This window comes from Kogia breviceps, chromosome 12 (assembly GCF_026419965.1).
Source record: "Kogia breviceps isolate mKogBre1 chromosome 12, mKogBre1 haplotype 1, whole genome shotgun sequence".
In the NCBI taxonomy this organism is placed as follows: Eukaryota; Metazoa; Chordata; class Mammalia; order Artiodactyla; family Physeteridae; genus Kogia; species Kogia breviceps.
Window position 1 is genome coordinate 85,776,152 of NC_081321.1, and position 21,009 is coordinate 85,797,160.

The following is a 21,009-nucleotide window of genomic DNA, read 5'->3' on the forward strand; positions in this document are numbered from 1 at the left end:
CATAATACCTGGCACATACCAGGTCCTCAACACTTGCTGAATTAATAAAGGAAAGAATGAATGAACCAACTGACCAACCAAAAAATTAACCTCGGTGCTCAGCCTCATTCCTCAATGCTCTCCGATGCCAAGTGCTTTCCTGCCTCAATCTCCCAGTCTGCATCCTCCCTGACTCCTCACTGCTGGACTACACCTGTCTACCAGTTGAGCTATCCATTGTTCCTAACGGCACCCTTTTGCCTCTCTGGTGTTTTGCAGTTCACCTGCAAAGGAGGGTGCTGTCTAGTGGGGTTAGCTGTGCTTAAGAAAAAGCTTAACAACAATAACAAAAACAACAAAGGTAGCTATTCTCCGTAGTAGTCATGGACATATAATGTCAAAAGAAAAAAACTCAAATTAGGAAGCAAGGGAATCATATCCAAAGGTCAGGAGTTTAAAAACAATCTGGAGTGTAAGTTCTGGAGGAGCTAGCCAAGATGGGACATGAGCATCAATCATAGGTCAAAAGGTAGAAGAGGTGGACACTACAGGGGAGAAACAGTAAGGCTGGGAATGGGGTAAGCTGCCCATTACCTTCACAGGGTGCATAGCCAGGGATCATGTCTTAAAGGGGCAGAGTTGAGCCTGACAACAACCAGACATATTCTTCTGCCAGTCTTGTGTTCTGCCTGCCTCATACATTCCCACCATTATCTGCAGTAACATCTACCCACAAGCAATGCATCTATTCTGGAAGGCCTGCCTCATTCTCAGTTCCCTTCAGGTGCAGCACTAACTACCCACCACTGACCAGTTAAGATGGAATTTGCAGTTTCAGAACTGGTTGCTTACTTGTTCAGAGCTAGAGAAAAAGGGGAAGAAATGTGAAATGCAGAATAGTGAAGGAACTCATCTTTTTCTAAAAAGAAAAAATAAACAAGAGTTAAAACACAAAAATGCAATTATTTGAGATTTCTGAATGTAATTCACACCCTAGTAACTCTTTAAAAAAAAAAAAAAGCAAGCACAGAAGCATAACAAAAGCTTTGTAAGCTACCCTTTTCTTACTAATAACAAATTCAGGTAATTTGGGCAGATGTAAATAAGGCACCACCACAACGTGTAAGTGCTGACCACAGAATTAAGACTGGCAAACCTCAATAGGGGAAGTTATAAATATATACGATAGCCTGTCACTGAAAAGCTTGTCTTCAGGAATTCGGATGATTATCTGAAAAAAAATTCGAAGTTCAATTAACCTGTAGGAAGCAGTAAGGAAGGCAGCGTTTTTGTGGAAACGGGGTGCGGGTCGGGTTGGGGGGGTGTCTGTAAAGGCTAAAGAAGCCATAGAAAATATTTCCAAAGACCCAAGCTTTGGGTGAGGGACTTCCCTCACACGAAAGACACCTGGTGTTTTATGTCTTTCTGTATTTCTAAGAAGTTACAAAGCTGTACTCTCTCTCTCTCTCTCATTTGCAGTCCCACACGTTTTGCTTTCAAAGATCTGCAGGTGTATCCTCCTGCCCCCGTCAAACTGAGAGTGGTTGGTTTTGTGCGTGTGTGCTAGACTGGACTTTAATACCATGCTCTTCACCTGACTTACAGCAGGGACTCTGCGACCACCGGTTCACCGCCTTTGAACTCTCCTGAGGGAGGCAGGGCATCAAAGTTGCTCGCGATTTCCCGCAAGGAAAAGGAAAAAAAAAAAAAGCCCCGCCACCCTCTTCTGTAAATCGAATCAGAAGGCCTGGGATTCCGGCTGTGAAAGGTGCAGACGTACCAGAGGCTCAGGCTGCCCACGTGACGCACGAGAAGCCAGATTCGGAAAGGCGCGTTCACGCACCGGAGGCTGGGCCGAACTCAGGCCGACCCCCAGAACGCTGGGCGGCCTCGGCCAAGGTCTGGCGGCTTTCTAGGTTCTGAAAGCTGTGTACACTAGAGAGTCTGGAATACGTACAAGTTTCTACGGCAACGGGAACGAGATGTAAATTCTAAAAAACGCAGCGCAGAGTTCCCGCGAAGACGCGCTGAGAAAACGGGCCAAACTGCGCAGCTGATCAACGACTACGATTCCCAGCATGCACTAGTGTTTCCCCCCTAGTACGTTGCATGCCGGGAACTGTAGTTCCTCACCAACCCCATCGAAAAGCGCGCCGGGGGATTTTCAACTTCTCACGTGTGTCTCTTTTCCGAGAAGCACTGCCAGATAAAAAGCTGACTGCGAAAAGTCGCGCTGGAATTATTCCCAACGTGAGCCCACGCATGGACAAGGGAAGATGAAGAACGCGTTGCCATGGCTACCGCTTCCCCTGGTCACGGAGTAAGCGTGCTCTAGGATCCGGAAGTGGTTCCGCGTGACCTCTCCGCAAGGAGGGATGTGTTCTGTGCTGACGTTCATTGGAGGGTTTCCCTTAGAGACCAGAGCAACCCAGGCAAAGGGGCGGTCCCGCGTGAGAGGGGCCCGCGGAACCAGTTGATTGGAGAAAAGGAGCCAGGACTGACCAATCGTAAGGAGCCACGCTTCGGGCATTGGACACCGCACCTGGACAGCTCCGATTGGTGGACTGAGGTCCCCCCCACGAGTCCCCATTGGGTACAGGTGGTGCGTGGTACGGTACGATTGGTGGATTCGTGTTTCCCGTCCCCCGCCCTCGAGAAGTGGGGGTGAAAAGCGGCCCGACCTGCTTGGGGGTAGTGGGCGGATCGCAAGGCTTGAGGTGTGAGTATCGGAGCCTGGCGTGGTGGGGGCGGAGGCGGCTCCTGCGATCAAAGAGGACTTGAGACTCACCGGCCGTGCGCCATGAGGGCCCTGTGGGTGCTGGGCCTCTGCTGCGTCCTGCTGACCTTCGGTGAGTGATCCTGGAGGAGCGGGCACCCCTGGACGCCCCCTCTCCTCAAGCGCGGCCTCTTCTCGAAGGTTCTGGGGGCGTTGAGCCAGGGAGGGGGATTACAGGGCCTGTGCTTGGTCTGTGGGGTGTCCATTGCTTTTCCTCGAAAGAGGCTCAGGGGATTTCGTTTACTCTCTCCTTCCTCTGGAAAGACAAAAGGAGAACGGAGTCTTTTTAATCCCTTACACATCTCCTAGTATCCGCTCCTAGAGGGGGCTCAGCCTGCTCGCGGTGGGGCCTCCCTCAGGCTCGTGCCCCCCTCCGCTCCCCCCCACCCTGGGAGCATTGTGTGTGCCCTTTCCGGAGGACTTTTGTCAGATGCCGCAACCTTTGGCCATCAGAGTTTGAGGACCCCCCCGCCCCCAGGCTTCGACGCTTCGCCGACGCGAGTTTCCTTTCTTAGCCGCTGTGCTGTGGAGCGTGAGGCCCGGGGGAGCGAACCGGCAGTGTCAGCGTGTTTGACTCACTTTTGCTCGAGCTCCTTAACATCTTAAAATCTCCAAACGTCTCTTCGCTTTCTCAGGCCCCTAGGCCCTTCAGTTCCCCTCGCTAGAGGTTGCACAAATCCTTTTCGTGTTCTGACTTGTGATATTGAAGACCTAAGTTTGGGGCATGGTCAGTTTGGAGGCCTTGTCTCGGCCTGCGGGCAACACGTGTGAATGTAGAAGGGACCTGGAATCGAATCTGCTAAACAGTATTTATTAAGGATCCCAGGGCCACCCTTTAGAAGTGATGGCTGCTTCCGTATTTCAGAATCTCCTGGGAGACCTCAGTATCTGAACTTACATAAGAAATACGCTTACGTGGGTTTACATTGGATATTTAAACCAGTGGATCCATTCTTCCATCGCCCCCTCCCGTATTTGCCAAGTGAATTTTGCAACCACTACGCTGGCCCTGTTTGATCTTGTTTCTTCTGAGAAGTACATGAAGCAACGATGTTTAAGTTTTCTGGTGTTAAATATGCCTTCAGGGTCTGTCCAGGCTGATGATGAAGTGGATGTGGATGGGACAGTGGAAGAAGATCTGGGTAAAAGTAGAGAAGGCTCAAGGACAGATGATGAAGTAGTACAGAGGTTTGTGTTCTTCTGAAACTATACAGATAACCCCTTGGGAACTTGGAATACAGTAGCTTTTTTTATCTCTTCTCGAAAGATCCAGATGAAGTTTAATACTCTGAATTTAAATAGAGAAAATGTTGGGGGTAGCAAGTGTGTGCATACATAGTATCTCCTACTTTGCCACTAAGAATGGCTGGTCAAAATGAGATGAATTCCCTTGAAAACTATTTTGATAACTCTGTTTCAGCATGCTAGCACTATAGCCTTCCTAAGACCTGAGGAAAGGCTTTTCCTTTGGTTTTATACTCAGTGTGTACACTTAGTAATTCTAGAAAGGAATTCTGTCAGTTGAGCAATGTTTTGATTCGGCTTCTTAGGACTTAAACTTCTGTAGACCCTTAGAAGCCAAAGTTTCCCAGGCAGAGGGTTCCCTGTGAGGGAACATAAATGAGTGTGACTTTGCTTTTTAGGAGAGGGAAGTTGGGTTTATTTTTCTGACAATTTTAAACAGAGTATTTCCAGTTTGCTGTTAAAGGTAATGTACTAATGTGATAAAATAATAATGAGATGGTAGACTAGTAATATAAAGGTTTGCATTTTAGCCTTTTAACCGTTAAGACAACCTTAAGAGATCACTGTGCTCTCATCACAGAGCCTATATTTTTGGAGGGAATTAAGTAATGCAGTATTAGTTGATCAAATTTATTTCCTTAGAGAGGAAGAAGCTATTCAGTTGGATGGATTAAATGCATCCCAAATAAGAGAACTTAGAGAGAAATCAGAAAAGTTTGCCTTCCAAGCTGAAGTTAACAGAATGATGAAACTTATTATCAATTCATTGTATAAAAATAAAGAGGTAAGCAACATGTGGTTATGATAATGTTGTTTTGTTTCCGTATGGTAGCTAACTTGTTAACTTTCATAGTGAATGTGCTGACATAGCAATTCCAAGCAAGTAGTTGGCAAAGTTTAAAAACCCAGTATGTACAAGAATCACTACTAGATACTGACTTGTGTGTGTTTGTGGGGAGAGGGGCGTTGCTAAACAGTTTCCCTTCTTTTTTTTTTTCCCTTTCCCCTCCAACTGTGTTCATGGACTGCTAAATAGTTGAGAGTTAAGTTCAGTCATAACAAACTAAGCCTCGAGTATTGCATACATAAAGGTCATTAAGAAGGAAAGTGGAGTATTAAACTACTCTCACCAGTTCAGGTGTTCCTTACAGTTGCTACAGTCCTTTGTGTAAAGAGCTGTACCTCCTTCTACCAGGAGAGTAAAGCCACCTCTGTACCATAGAAGTCTAGTCCTTAAAGAGTGCTTTTTCAGAGTACAGAGTAGAAATAAAATGAGTTTGACATTAAATTTAATGTCTCGTGTATTTTGAGGCTAATCTAAGTGTATATTAAATCTGGCTTCCATTTAGATTTTCCTGAGAGAACTGATTTCGAATGCTTCTGATGCTTTAGATAAGATAAGGCTAATATCACTGACTGATGAAAATGCTCTTGCTGGAAATGAGGAATTAACGGTTAAAATTAAGGTAAGCTTAGAACAATTTTCTTTTTAACTAGAAAGAATTCTTAGAGAATCCATATCAATCAAGATAGGCTAGGTTAGGAGCAATAACAGTTAATTCCCAAGTGTCAGGGACTTAAATCAGGGGTCAGCCAAATATGGTCTGTGGGTCAAATCTGACCTGCTGCCTGTTTTTATTTATTTATTTATTTTTAACATTATATTTTATTTTATTTTTTTCTTTGCCTGCATTGGGTCTTTGTTGCTGCGTGAGGGCTTTCTCTAGTTGCAGTGAGCGGGGGGGGCTACTCTTCATTGCGGTGCACAGGCTTCTCCTTGTGGTGGCTTCTCCTGTTGCAGAGCATGGGCTCTAGGTGTGCGGGCTTCAGTAGCTGTGGAGCGAGGGCTCAGTAGTTGTGGCTCACGGCTCAGTAGTTGTGGCGCATGGGCTGAGTTGCTCTGCAGCTTGTGGGATCTTCCCGGACCAGGGCTCGAACCCATGTCCCTTGCATTGACAGGCGGATTCTTAACCACTGTGCCACCAGGGAAGTCCTGTTTTTATAAATAATGTTTTTGGAACACAGCCATGCCCATTTGTGTATTATCTGTGACTGCTTTTGACAGAGACCATATGGCCCACAAAAGCTAAAATACTCTCTGGCCCTTTTCCAGAAAAAGTGTGCCAACCCCTGGCTTAAATCATCAATCATGGCTGCCTGTGGACTTTGCTTTGCCTCATCTCTATGACACAGGCTGATTGAGCAGCCGCCATCTGAAGTGTAGCTGGCTGCACAGTGCAGAGAAAGCTTGGAGGGTCTTGCATCAATTAAAGGCTCCAGCCTGAAAGCCACACTCCTGACTCCCACTTGCAACTCATTGGCCAGAGCTAGTCACATGGCCTTATCCAACCATAAGTGGAGGAAGTATATTCCTACTGTATTTCTGGAAGGCAGAGAGCTGGGAATGTTTAGTGAAGAACATTGGTCACCACAGATTCCAAAGACATAAGTCATTCAAGTTTTGAATCCTTTTAATTTCTATCAAAGAAATAGGTGAACCATAAAATTTTATTTTTCTTGAATTTTTTTTTTCATAAATAGCCTGCTTCATTTAGGTCTATCTATGCCCTTTGACATTTAGACCAGTCCTTGCCCTCTTTACATGGATACTTTATCAAATACACTGAACTTAAAATTACTCTCTATAAAGGTGCTTGTGCTTAAGATGTACGCTTTTTGAAAAGGCCATAAAATACTATATGGAGGAAAATATCTCAGTTTTGTTTTCTGTATTGGAATTGATGTGGTCCAAAGCCGGTAGTTTCTCAATATATAGCTCAGTATTTCCTTTTTATAACATGAGTATTGAGCACTATAACTGTTTTGTTCTTGTCTTGGTTTTAGTGTGACAAGGAGAAGAACCTGCTCCATGTCACAGACACTGGTGTAGGAATGACCCGGGAAGAGTTGGTTAAAAACCTTGGTACCATAGCCAAATCCGGGACGAGCGAGTTTTTAAACAGAATGACTGAGGCACAAGAAGATGGCCAGTCAACTTCAGAACTGATTGGCCAGTTTGGTGTCGGTTTCTATTCTGCCTTCCTTGTAGCAGATAAAGTTATTGTCACGTCTAAACACAACAACGACACCCAGCACATCTGGGAGTCTGACTCCAATGAATTTTCTGTAATTGCTGACCCCAGAGGAAACACTCTAGGACGGGGAACGACAATTACGTGAGTATTGCTAATTCCTAATGAGAATAAATCGTCGGAACAAGGATCTTAATTCTCCAGTGCTGGCTCTGAGCAAACGGCTTATTCTGGGCCTTAATTTCTTTGCCTATAAAAATGAGGAACTTGAACAGTTTTCACCACTTGAAGTATTTTGAGGCCCTGCTAAGGGCCAGGCCCAGAGTTATGGTGGCTGCTGTCTATGGAGGGCTTGAAGGAGGAAGGGTTAGCTCTCCAGGGAGAAGGCGGGTGGGAGGCCTCACAGACAGGTGGCTTGTGCGGGTGTTCCCGTGGAGCAGGACTTAGAAGAGTGGTGTCGGTCTGTGGAGCATCCCGGGCAGCGGCGGGGCACAGCGTGTTTACAAGAGTCAAGGAATTCCTGGCAGGTGGTGGCAGTTACTGATGGAATTTCTGATGAACTTTTTAAAGTTTTCTGAAGGTTGGAGAGCACAGGAGCAGATAGGACTGGAAGAGAGTAAGGAAAGTTCTTTGGAAGGAAACGTCTCATTCAAGGATAGTTACTAGTTACTGAATTTGATATGGAATTCATTTTAAGCCAGTACCTATTGTTGGTGTCGATGAGACAGATCTTATGCCCAGTGTCTCCTGGTGCTCGCAGCACTGTGAAGTGTGAGGCAGACAGGCGACAGGGCAGCTTTCTGCCTTTTGGTTTTTTCTCCATCTTAGAGATAAAGAAATTCCAGCTTAGAGGTCAGTTGACTTGCCCAGTTCTGCCAAGTGAAAATGTGTCTACAGCCTTGATTTTTTTCTTAATTCAGTTTAAAATTTTCTCAACATTAAGGATTTTTAAATATTCAAGTAGGAAACAAGCATACATCTATCATTTCAAACAATTTTCTTCATTTCAGAAGATATTTCCTATCTTTATTGTCAGAGATTTTCCTTTCATGAAACTAGACAACTGCATTTTAGTATTTTTACTAATTTACTGTTCTAAATTTACCTTCTCCTGCCTTTCACATCTCCTGATCTCTTTAGGAGGCATCCCTAATAGTTATACCCCAGGGCCCTCTCTGTTAGGTGGTAGGAGAATACAGGTAAATCACATCTTTTAACTAGAAAGAGATAGAAGATGATGTCCCAAGAGGTGCAAATGTCTTAGGTTGCTAAGAGATAGGTGAGACATCTAGATGGAAGCTCCATGTGAGCAAACATTTTGTTGATACCCCATTCCCAGAGCCTAACGCATGACTGGCAGGTATTGGTATGAGTTAATAAGGGTCGTCAGGATGGTTTCATACGGCAGCATGGATGGTTGATCAGTAAATGAAATTTTACAACAGGTTCTCCTTTCCTTGGCAAAATTACCTTTTTTCTTTAAGCCCTCCTTCCCAACCATTCACTTAACAGATATTGATTTGAGTGCCTGTTACCTGCTAGGGGTTAGGACTACAGTGGAGAATAAGACAGTTGCTGTCCCTGCTTTCACATGGCTCATTCGACTAAGGAAGAAGAAACATGAGATAATTTCAGAGTGGCAAATGCCAGAAAGGAAGTTAAGGGATACCTCCCTTATCAGAAGGTCTTTCTGAAATGGTAATAAATTAGGTTCAGATATTCTAGGCAGCAAGCACAGCATGTTGGAAGTTCAGAGGCAAGAGGCCCATTTGAGGAACTGAAAGTCTAGAATGGCCAAAGGGAAAAGGAGAGCAAAGGCAAGAAAGTGACAAGGTTAGGATCTTGCCCTGCATACATGTGACTTCATTTTATATTTGACTAACAAAGTAGAAACCATCAGACAATTCAATTTCCTCCCTACTCCTGTCTGTACCCCTAAATTAGCCACCACTGTACACTTATGAGAGATTTAGTGAGGATTACATGAGATCATGAAATTAGCATCCTGTAAATGCTGTAAAAATTGCTTCTGTCCCTCCTACTGCCATGAGGGAGTATTCTACATTTCTCCCCAAAGCTAGTCTCTGCTTCTCATCTGTTGTCTCTCACGCCACCTCCTCAGAGACTAAGCATAAGTTGATTCCTACCATGTCTTTTAAAGTCAGCCTTTCCTGAACACCTTCCTCCTTCCCATCAAAGTGTAAACACATCGAAGCCTCTGGGAGAAGGAGCAAAGGCAGGTGCTGCTGCGCCCCGTGCTGCTGCCAGGCGTGCACTCGCTTCTTCTCCCCCGCCTGTTGAGCTTCTCAAAAAGGCATACTTGCCTTTGTTGCTCCTTCACCTTCTGTTCACAGCTCAGCCCACTGTGTTTTGACTTTATCCACCATCTTTCCATTGAACTAAGTCACCAGTAATCCTTGTTGCTAAATCCAGTGGATTCAGGGTTATTTTAGTCGGTAGGGCTCCCAGCGATAGGTTCTCTTTTTGGGTAGTTTTTCTCTCGTGTTTTCTACAGAATTTGCATTCTACTGCTCATACCTTAAAACAATCCATTCAGTGCCTAGCTTCATCTTTTTAAACTTTCCATTGCCGAAATGCTGACACTCTCTTCAAAAGTTCAGTTTCAGCCCTTTCACGTTATCCCAAGTCCCTCATGCAGTCTGAACCACTGTCTTGCATCCAGGTTCCAGCTCCTCCTCAGGGTTCTCTAATCTATATTCTTAGTCCAGATCAGGAGTCAGCAAACTTTTTCTTAAAGGATCAGGCTAGTAAATATTTTAAGTTCGTGGACTATAGGATCTGTCACATGTCACAACTCTCCTATTCTAGTTTGAAAGCAGCCATAGACAATATAGGATGAGGTTGTATCCCGATAAAATTTCTTATGGGTGCCAGCCAGAGTTTGCCAACCCCTGGTCTAGATCTCTCTATGGGGCCCTGGGCTCATGTGTCTAATTGCCTCTTAAATACCGCACTAAGATGTCTAAGCATCAGCTTCAATTTGCATCCAAAAGTGATGCAACTCTCCACTAGTGATCTCCCAGATCACTAATGTGTATGCTCCAAGAGCAGAGGTTTAGTCCCCTCACTGGGCTGTGTCATCATGTGCTGTCTACTTGTTGGCGGGTGCTACTAACCTCTGAGCTTTTGGAGGCAGGGAGAGAGCCACGGGTACAACACCGCCCATACTTATTGGGAGCACAAACATCACAGCTCCACGCTGTGTTTGAGAGCACGTTGTGATTATTATTTTTGGTGGACGGAGGAGGTGTTTGCAGAAGGGTAGGTTAGTGAGGAAGAAGAGGAAGCAGTGCTACAATTTTTGGTATTGTAATTATCTAAGCCAGTGCTATCCAGTAGAACTTTGTGTGGTAGAAATATTCTATCAATGCTCTGTCCAATATGGTAGCCACTAGCTACATGTGACTATTGGAATGTGGCACTATAACTAAAGAACTGATTTTAACTTTTATGTAAAGAGTCACATGTGACAGGTGGTTACTGTTTTCTTGTCTAGTGCAAATGTAAACGATAGTTCAGATTAATTTTCTAGCTTTTTTTAAGGAACATGTTTGTATTAGGGGTTAACTACAATAATCACTTGATTTCTAGAGTAGCTATCAGAGTACATATGATTCTACTTTTCTCCAGAATATTGCAGTGATTTCCCACCTGCAGCTAACTTAAAGATTTCTGTTCTTCAAATGAAAAACATCCAGCACGTTGAGAAGGTTGAGAACATTTTCATTTTTTTTACTTGGAACTAAGAATATTTTCCACCCGAGGGAGTGCAAGAAAGTTCTTCCTTTACCATACCCACATTTGGTAACTTAGCTCACAAACCTTTATCGGTGATGAGAGTTTTTAACATGGATAATGGGGACACTGTCGGTTATACACAGAATTGCTGGCTATTATAGTCATATGTATTTAGACAAATTTATAATCAGATCTTTAAACCATCATGTCTCTCTCTAAACGTCTTACTTTCTTTGCAGCCTTGTTTTAAAAGAAGAAGCATCTGATTACCTTGAACTGGATACAATTAAAAGTCTCGTGAAAAAATATTCACAGTTCATAAACTTTCCTATCTATGTATGGAGCAGCAAGGTAAATCTGTAGGAATACAATTGATGTGTATTACCTTGGCACATATTTGAATATTTAACACTGAAAGAATGAACGTTAAATATGGTTCTTTCCATACAGGATACTCTCAGTGTTTTCTTACTGAAGGTCGATTTTTTCAGCTGTAATTTTGTTTCATATCCTATAGATGAAATCAGAATTGTTAAACAAGTGAGTTCAACCGTAATTCTACTTTCTACTTCAACAGACTGAAACTGTTGAGGAACCCATGGAAGAAGAAGCAGCAGCAAAAGAAGAAAAAGAAGAATCTGATGATGAAGCTGCAGTAGAAGAAGAAGAAGAAGAAGAAAAGAAACCAAAAACTAAAAAGGTAAGTCTGGTTCATCTTCCTACTTAAAATATTGTTTAGGTTATAAAGTACGAAACTCATAGAAAAAGAGATCAGATTTGTTGTTGCCGGGGGTGGGGGGTGTTGGAAGAAGGTGCAAAAGGTACAAACTTAGTTATAAGGTAAATAAGTACTAGGGATGTCACGTACAGCATGACAAGTAGAGCTAACGCTGCTCTATGGTGTATAGAAAAGGTAAGAGAGTAAATCCTGAGAGTTCTCGTTATAAGGAGAAACTTTTCTTTCTTTGGTCCATTTTTTAAAATTGTTCTTTATTCTTTTATTCTCATCTATATGAGATGATGGATATTAACTTACTGTGGTGATGATTTCACAATATGTGTAATTCACCCTTTATGCTGTATGCCTAAAACTCATGCAGTGATGTGTATCAATTATATCTTGTTAAAACCAGGGAGAGGGGAGAACTAAGGTAAAAAATATGTTTAGCTTATGTTAGAAAAAACACAGATGCAGGAAAAAAAAGAAAAAACACAGAAACCCATATATGCACAGACCAATATGAGGTAAGCTTCAGTTCTTAATGGTCCTCTTCTTTCAAGGAGTGAGTCTGTAGGCCCAGCTTTTAGCAGATCATTTTTATGAAGAGTTCTCTGACTTCCATATATTGCCCAGGACTGATGGCTTATGATATGTTTTGAATTTTAAAAGCTTTTTGGCATCTTCTTTTGTCATGTAGATATCAACTATAAAATTAGTTCTCTGGTCTGCTTAGGTAGTAGAGTAGGTAGAAGTAATGGTGATGGATTTTGAGAAATATTTATTGTAAGATGTTGGATTTCTATAAGTCATGAAATAGAAATACATAAGATGTATATCCTTCTAAACTCAAAACAGGTATTTTCAAGAAATAACATTTTAGCTAGTTAAAAATAAGTGAAAAAACCTTAATTGGATTGTTATCAATTATAATGAATAACTTTGTCTTTGTTGTATTAAATAACAGTCTTAAGTGTTGACAGAAGTACTTAAAAAAATTTTTTTTGATCCAGTTGGCAAGAACCATACTACAGTACAGGTACCCTTTGGTGCTTCCTGTATTAATACTTTTTTGAAATGTTCTAAAGCTGTGGTTACTATAGAATAACTAGTGATACCACCGGTATATCTGCTAGGAGAGACTAATCAAATACTGTAACTTCAGGTTGAAAAAACTGTCTGGGATTGGGAACTTATGAATGATATCAAACCAATATGGCAGAGACCATCGAAAGAAGTGGAAGATGATGAATACAAAGCTTTCTACAAATCATTTTCAAAGGTAAATGTTATTTTAGAATAATGTGATAATGAAACATGACTAAATCAAAAATATGTTTAAAAATAGTTTTATAACTATTTCAACATAACTGGTTTCCTTTTTAATATATTATACATTTAAAAAATTTTACTCTGGGGCTTCCCTGGTGGCGCAGTGGTTGAGAGTCCGCCTGCCGATGCAGGGGACGCAGGTTCGTGCCCCGGTCCGGGAAGATCCCACATGCCGCGGAGCGGCTGGGCCTGTGATCCATGGCCGCTGAGCCTGCCGTCCGGAGCCTGTGCTCTGCAACGGGAGAGGCTGCAACAGTGAGAGGCCCGTGTACCGCCAAAAAATGAGAAGGAATCTGTAGGCTTCACCAAATTGCCAAGTAGTCTGTGCTACAAAAAAGATTTAGAACTGCCTAAGGTACATGCTTGATTTCTACTACAGAATCTGTAAGACCTAAAACCATGTTATTGAATGACTTTTAACATAATATTGAAGAGTTTCTTTACAACATCAAACATTTCTTTTGAGGTCATGCCTAGGAATAGTTACTAAATCTGTTTCCTTGCCAATGTTTTGTTTTATTTTACTGATCATTTCTTGTAACTCTTAGAATCCAAAACTAGCATTGACTAAAATTGTTTCAAGTTAACGTTTCCTCAAACATCTTGCACAAGAGAACAGTTTAATGGACTTAGCACGGCTAGAGAAAACTTAATGTTCTGTGATTGTATTTGTTCTTTGCTCTATTCCGTCTGCTGATTCGTTACTTAACCTTTGTTTTCCTTACCTTAACATCCAACCATCCTTTCAGCTCTACTTCCAAAAACTTTCCCTTGGTTCTGCCTCTACTTTCATTCCCGTGAACTCGAAAGTCCTAGTACATATGTAAAGCTACTTTCATCTCAAGAAGCTATATTAGAAATATGTGAGCAGTGTGTGATTTTAAATCTTTTAGAGGCTACATTTTTTAAAAAGTTGAAACAGGTGAAGTTAACTTAATAATATATTTTATTTAACCCAACATACCCAACAGTGTTATTTCAACAGGTGATCGGTATAAAAAATTGAGTTGTTTACTTTTTGGTTTTCTTGTTCGGTTGAGTTTTTTGTGAGGTGTGTGTTTGCACCATGTTGTCAAAGTCTGGTGTGTGTTTTACACTAACCAGCACATCTCATTGTGGACTAGCTACATTTCAAGTGCTCAGTAGCCATATGTGGGTACGGTAATGTATAATGCAGGAAATTGCTGTCCTTATGCTTTATAGCTATTTACATACCTCTTTTTATCCACTGCTGTTCCAAATTTCATGGAAGAATCCTGTTCCTGAGTGCTTTTTTGGTTGAACAGTACACTCCTGAAATGTTGTATAATATCTTGTCATTTAGGCAGGGCAGTGGTTTTCTGTCCTGTTCTCTTCCATGTGTGGAACCTAGACTCATCCATCCTTCCCCAGGTTTAGGCGATAGAGTAACATTATTGACAGTCTTCATCAGAACAGCCATGTACAGCCAGCTGGAAGTGCGATCTTAATTGTTTCTTCTTCCCTCCTTGCCCCCCACCTCCACTTTTTTGGTAAGGGTACTTGTTTGTTAATTAAATGTCAAACTGAGTGTGTACGACATAATAAATTGCTTCGCGTTTGCGCTGCCTTTTTCCTGTGCCTTTTGAATGATTAAGATGCCAACTTTCTAGGAAAGCGATGACCCCATGGCGTATATCCACTTCACCGCTGAAGGGGAAGTTACCTTCAAGTCCATTTTGTTTGTACCCACATCTGCGCCACGCGGTCTGTTTGATGAATATGGATCTAAGAAGAGCGATTACATTAAGGTGGGTTTTTAAATGGTATAAACTGAGTTTAAAATTTGCAAGTGTGATTCCCAGAAGGTCACCTCCTTTTGGTCTCTGCTCATCAGCTGTACGTGCGGCGAGTCTTCATCACCGACGACTTCCATGACATGATGCCCAAATACCTGAATTTTGTCAAGGGTGTTGTAAGTGCCTGGAGATTAATGGGGGAAGAGGGCATTGGAGGGGGGGTCTGGAAGTGGCGTTTTCTTTGGGTTGGTTGGTTTTATTTTTTCCAGTGTTTTTATTGCTAGCTGAACTTTCTTTTTCCACCTGAAGGTGGACTCAGATGATCTCCCCTTGAATGTTTCCCGTGAGACTCTTCAGCAACATAAACTGCTTAAGGTGAGTGTCTCTGGGAAGAGACCAGCTGCCTGGCTCTTTGGTTGGGCTCCAGAGAACAAGACTCCATTAGCGGAGTTCCCAGGTTTTGAGACTAGTCCTTGGCTCTTCAGATAAAGAACTTAATTTTACTCTGGAATGATCAAATCCTGAGAATCTGATTGTTTTCCCCCCAACATTTTATAATAAAAAATTTTCAAACATACAGAAAAGTTGAAAGAGCAGTGAATACCCATATATGCCCACTACCTGGTCTTAAAGTTAGAATATAAACATTAAAACAATCTTGTGACTGTTTCCAGTGACAACTTAGTTTCTGCTCCATCTGACATAGGAGTACTCACCATCCCCCATCCCTTGATAAATACCAGTATCTGTATCTTTAACCACTACTCCCCTGCTACCTTACGTATTGTAGGTTCTCAAAAGTTTGTGATGAGCTTCTGTAAAGTTATTCTTTAATTTTGTTCAGGTGATTAGAAAGAAACTTGTCCGTAAAACCCTGGACATGATCAAGAAGATTGCTGATGAGAAATACAATGATACTTTTTGGAAAGAATTTGGTACCAACATCAAGCTTGGTGTGATAGAAGACCACTCAAATCGAACACGTCTTGCTAAACTGCTTAGATTCCAGTCTTCTCATCATCCAAGTGACATTACTAGTCTAGACCAGTATGTGGAAAGAATGAAGGAGAAGCAAGACAAAATCTACTTCATGGCTGGGTCCAGCAGAAAAGAGGTGAGGTGAACTTGAACTGGTCCTGGTATGTAGCTGGGGATTTATAGCCAACTCTTGAGGGAAAGAAAAAACTTACTTATAATTATAAACTGAAGTCGTTATGAGGCCTGTCAGTCACTGATAGGAAGAAGGTCATTTATATTCTCTGCACCTCTTAATTCTCCACCTGTAAAATGGGGTTGCTGGTACTACATAAATGTAGCTACGAGGATGAACAAATATACCAAGGCCAGACTTGGAAATTTTTGTTACTTTCTTAATTTTGTAGGCTGAATCTTCTCCATTTGTTGAGCGACTTCTGAAAAAGGGATATGAAGTGATTTATCTCACAGAACCTGTGGACGAATACTGCATTCAGGCTCTTCCTGAGTTTGACGGGAAGAGGTTCCAGAATGTTGCCAAGGAAGGAGTGAAGTTTGATGAAAGTGAGAAAAGTAAGGAGAGTCGTGAAGCAATTGAGAAAGAATTTGAGCCTCTGCTCAATTGGATGAAAGATAAAGCCCTCAAGGACAAGGTATTCTAGAAATTAGAAATTGTGAAAATTCTAGCATCTGCATTTTTTAAAATGTGTTGTGTCCGCAAATTAAACTTTGCAGCTGGTACTTTTGTAACCATTAAAAGTTGTACAGAACAACATTTAATATTGTAGTTAAATTATTGGGAGGTTGAGCTTAAAATTTATGAACTACAAAGAATTGAAAGGATTAGTGTTATCCTGTGGGTGGGTATTTTTCTTCCCTTTGTAATTGAAAGTATTCCATAATTTAATACTGTTTTTGTAATAGCTTAAATTTTTACCGGTTAAACTTAAGTTTTAAATGCTTTTTTTTTAATGTTTTTAAAAGTTGATGTTTTAGTATTTATTTATGACTGAAAAATTCAGATTATTAAATGACAGTTTCCTAAAAATCTGAATGAGAGGTACTTTTCTGATCTGCCTCCATTTATGATCTTAAGCGATGAGCCCTTAAGGAGTTGAAATGCAATTACTTCATGACCTTAACTGTTGATATTTATATATCTCTAACTTTTGGTTTCCTTATCCTAAGATTGAAAAGGCTGTGGTCTCTCAGCGCCTGACAGAGTCCCCATGTGCTCTTGTGGCCAGCCAGTACGGATGGTCTGGCAACATGGAGAGAATCATGAAAGCCCAAGCGTACCAGACCGGCAAGGACATCTCTACAAAGTAAGCATCCTCAGGGAAGTCCTGCCGAGGCGTTAGCTCTTGTCCAGCGCCGTCCTTTAGAAGATAATGGCAGCTTCTATACAAAGAAGTGAGGTGTTTTAAGTGTCCACCACTGTCTACTGTATATTAGATAAGTTTACAAAGGGATTCGATTGCTACATTAGATTGCTAAAGAAAACGTCTTGAAGTTCTGATTTATTTTATAGTATTTTATCTACAGGTGGAAATTTTCTTAATCTGTTACACATAATGTCTTTTGGCATTAGATTATATGCTTGGCCTGCTATCTGGACTTCTTTTACATTTTTAGATAATAGTTACAGATGAAGTTAATGACACTTATATTTCTTAAAGGAGTTAAATCCTTTTAATCACCCCTTTCACCCCCAACGAGTATGCTCCACAAAATAAAGGGTAGAGGGTGCACAAGTTAACAACTATTTGAACTCAAGGACCAAGTATTGGAGGTACACTAGGTCTTTGGTACCCTTTATTTTCAAGAAACATGTATTTCAAGTTTTTATTTTAATGTCACAACAACAGCCTTGAAAATGACTTCTTCCTTGGTTTTATTCTCTTCTACCTGGAATGTCTTCTTATTAGCTACCTAATCATCATACGTTTTTTCCCCAGGCCTAGCTTAAGGATTCTTCTCCTAAGTGTAGTTTCCATTGTCACAATCCCCAAACTCCATTTAAAAATATATCTATAATTCATAATGAGCGTGACTCACCAATGTGTAGTATTTATAAAATAAATTGTGACATTCAGACTAGTCAGGATGACAAATCATACTCCTCTAAGTCCTGCGTGTACGATAGGTTAAACCAGGATGTAGGGAGAGTGGCTTCTCCCTGTCCTCGGCATGCAGCTATAGGAGGGAGAAGAGTCACAGGGGATGGCAGGGTGCTAATGACGATGAAGGTATACTCAGAAGGCATTGCAGCTGACTTCAGAGAAAAGAAGCAGTTCTTCTTAGAACCATATAGGTTGAGGCATTGTGGAGAAGGTGTTACTTGAGCAGCACCCAGAGGCTGCTCTGTTCCAGAACTCTGGGGAGACACAGATGCAATGAAGACAGTGAAGACATTAAGAGGGGATGAACAGGACGTTAAATCAGTTCATCCCCTCAACGAAGGCACTTGGGATTTCATTAGTAAGTAAGAGTTTATTAGTGCACTCTTTCATCTAACCACACACGTATAAAGCATGATGTGACAATATATAAGCATGTTGATTTTTCGAAAAGTTGTTCTCTGTAATTATGTAAGTTAGTAATAGAGTATGGGAAATGCATGGACCCTCAAATTCGATATGTTTTTTTTACTCTGTAACAGTTACTATGCCAGCCAGAAGAAAACATTTGAAATTAACCCCAGACACCCACTGATCAGAGACATGCTTCGAAGAGTTAAGGTGAGCAATATCATAGCCATCCTCCTTTGTCTTTTACTTGGACTGCTTTGGACCCCTTAATATTAATCAGGTGTGACTTCTTGCATTTCAGGAAGATGAAGATGACAAAACACTTTCAGATCTTGCTGTGGTTTTGTTTGAAACAGCAACACTGCGGTCAGGATATCTTTTACCAGACACTAAAGCATATGGAGATAGAATAGAAAGAATGCTTCGCCTCAGCTTAGACATTGACCCTGACGCAAAGGTTTGCAGTTAATTTATTGAATGCTTGAGTCCCCAGTGTCGTGCGCAACGCTGGAAATTAATGAGAAACTCCCCCCTTTACCTCCTTTTGTCTGTCTCCCTGTGTCAGCTCGACTGTTAACTCTAATTAGAGGATTGACTCTACAGTTCTGGATAAACCGGAGTGAGGTTAATTATGATCTTATACGTTTAAATGAGCAAAGTGAAAGCAGATCCAAGGTGTTCAGTGCATTAAGGGCTCATACATGTTGCCCTTTAGGTGGAGGAAGAACCAGAAGAAGAACCTGAAGAAACAACAGAGGATACCACAGAAGACACAGAGCAAGATGACGACGAAGAAACGGATGCAGGAACGGATGAGGAAGAACAAGAAACAGCAAAGGTAGAACAAACCAAGAATGGGACTTGCGTTTTTAGTTCTTGCAAAGTTAAGACTGTTACAGAAGTCAAGAAATAGTCATCTAATTATCAAATTCAAAAGCTGGAGCAAATCCCTTTTTTCTTTGCTTAAAGTGTGTACTTTGATCTTCCCACTTCATTTATTCCCTTAGGTTAGCCATCCGTTCTAGAGATGTTATTAAGCAGATTGTTCCTTAGCCCACGGTGCTTCTGTGTTCTTTGCCACTTGCTTCTGCCTTAATTAACTACAGTAACATTAGGCTCTTTTAAATTTTTGATTGTGTTCAGGAACTGTTGATCTTGTTGTTGGGTTCTAAGTTATTTTGCAGATTAGCAAGGTGAGGTTTTAGCCTACAGATCAAGTTAATGGATAGGCTGGGTCCATTTCAATTGTTTTTTCCATACATGAACCTTCTGATCAACCAGGGATGTCATGCACCCCCTGATGTGACGAGGAGGGTACCTCACCTCTGGTAGTCTTTCCAAAACTTCCTAACCTAGAATATGTGAACAGTACTCTTCAAAATTTTTTAAGGTCAAAACCAAAGAAAGGGAGGGCGGGAGGGAGACACCAGAGGGAGGAGTTATGGGGATGTATGTATTTGAACCTAAGGTTTGTTGTGATGGTTTTTAATGTCTTCTGATTTTTCTGTTTTCACAGAAATCTACAGCTGAAAAAGATGAACTGTAAATTACACTGTCACCATTTGGATCCTGTGTGGAGAGGAAATGTGAAATTTAAGTCATTTCTTTTGGGAGAGACTTGTTTTGGATGCTCCCCCCCAGCCCCCTTCTCCCCTGCACTGTAAAATGTTGGGATTTTGGGTCACAGGAAGAAGTGGGTTTTTTAGTTGAATTTTTTTTTTTTAACATTCCTCATGAATGTAAATTTGTACTATTTAACTGACTATTGGTGTAAAATCTTGTCATGTGTATAAAAATAAAAAAGATCCCAAACATTCAGTGTCTTGCCTGTCTTTTCATAATTCATTGATTTGTCTTCCTTCCAGCTTTATTGTGGTATAACTGACATACAGCACTATATGAGCTTAAAGTGTACAGCACAATGGCTTAGGTACATCAGGAAGTGATCACCACAATGAGTAGTGAACATCCATCATCTCATGTAGATACAAAATAAAAGAAAAATATTTTTTAGATTGTGTCTTAGGTTTTCTTCCTTTCAAAAATAATTCATATTTACTAAAGAAAAGTGGTTTTTTAAAATTATCTTTAAAAATCACCCATAGAAAGAAGACATACTCTTCCTTACAGAAGAATTCCAAATAATGTAGAAGCTCCGCTTTCTAGGAAGTAGAGCTTAATCCTCCTTTTCTTTTTCAATGTGTGCCGGATTTAATGACTGTCTTCTGGAATATGGAAAGGAGAAAACAGTAACTTTATACAGAGAAACTTGGCAAGTGCTACCTTAATAACCAAGTGATCAAGGTTCACATCACCAGGGATGTCATGCACCCCCTGATGTGACGAGGAGGGTACCTCACCTCTGGTATTCTTTCCAAAACTTCCTAACCTAGAATATGTGAACAGTACTCTTCAAAATTTTTTAAGGTCAAAACCAAACAAAGGGAGGGTGGGAGGGAGAAACCAGAGGGAAGGAGATACGAGGATATATGTATATATATAGCAGATTCACTTTGTTATACAGCAGAAACTAACACACCGTCATAAAGCAATTATACTCCAATGAAGATGTTAAAAAAAAAAACCCATAAAACAGACTGGAGGAAACTAAGGAGACGTGGCAACTAAATGCGATGTGGTAACCTGAGTGAAAGCTGGTGAAATCCAGAGTCTGGGACAGTCGTTTGTGCCTTAGCTCTGGCATGTGTGATGTGTAGCACGGTCATGTAAGATGAGGGCATTCACGGAAACGCAGTAGGATACAGGAACTGTGCTATCTTGGCAGTTTTCCTGTAAATCTAAATTTATTCCAAAATTAAAAGGCTATCTTTTAAAAATCATCTATAATCCTACCGCAAGTATAACTACAGATAGTGAAGACCTTCATCGAGCTGTTTAATTTGTT

At 41.3% G+C, this 21,009-nt stretch overlaps 1 protein-coding gene across 1 annotated transcript; it reads left to right on the forward strand.

The window, feature by feature from the left end:
- The first annotated feature begins 1,774 nt into the window (after positions 1-1,774).
- Positions 1,775-19,918, forward strand: HSP90B1 (heat shock protein 90 beta family member 1). Its single transcript, XM_059080737.2, has 18 exons — positions 1,775-2,828; positions 3,841-3,943; positions 4,643-4,784; positions 5,350-5,466; positions 6,845-7,176; positions 11,031-11,142; positions 11,369-11,491; positions 12,675-12,791; positions 14,473-14,610; positions 14,697-14,774; positions 14,908-14,973; positions 15,443-15,712; positions 15,981-16,226; positions 16,762-16,898; positions 18,236-18,314; positions 18,406-18,561; positions 18,820-18,942; positions 19,621-19,918. Exons 1-18 carry the CDS (start codon positions 2,780-2,782, stop codon positions 19,648-19,650), a joined length of 2,418 nt encoding a protein of 805 aa, XP_058936720.1. The 5' UTR covers positions 1,775-2,779; the 3' UTR covers positions 19,651-19,918.
- Positions 19,919-21,009: the final 1,091 nt, after the last annotated feature.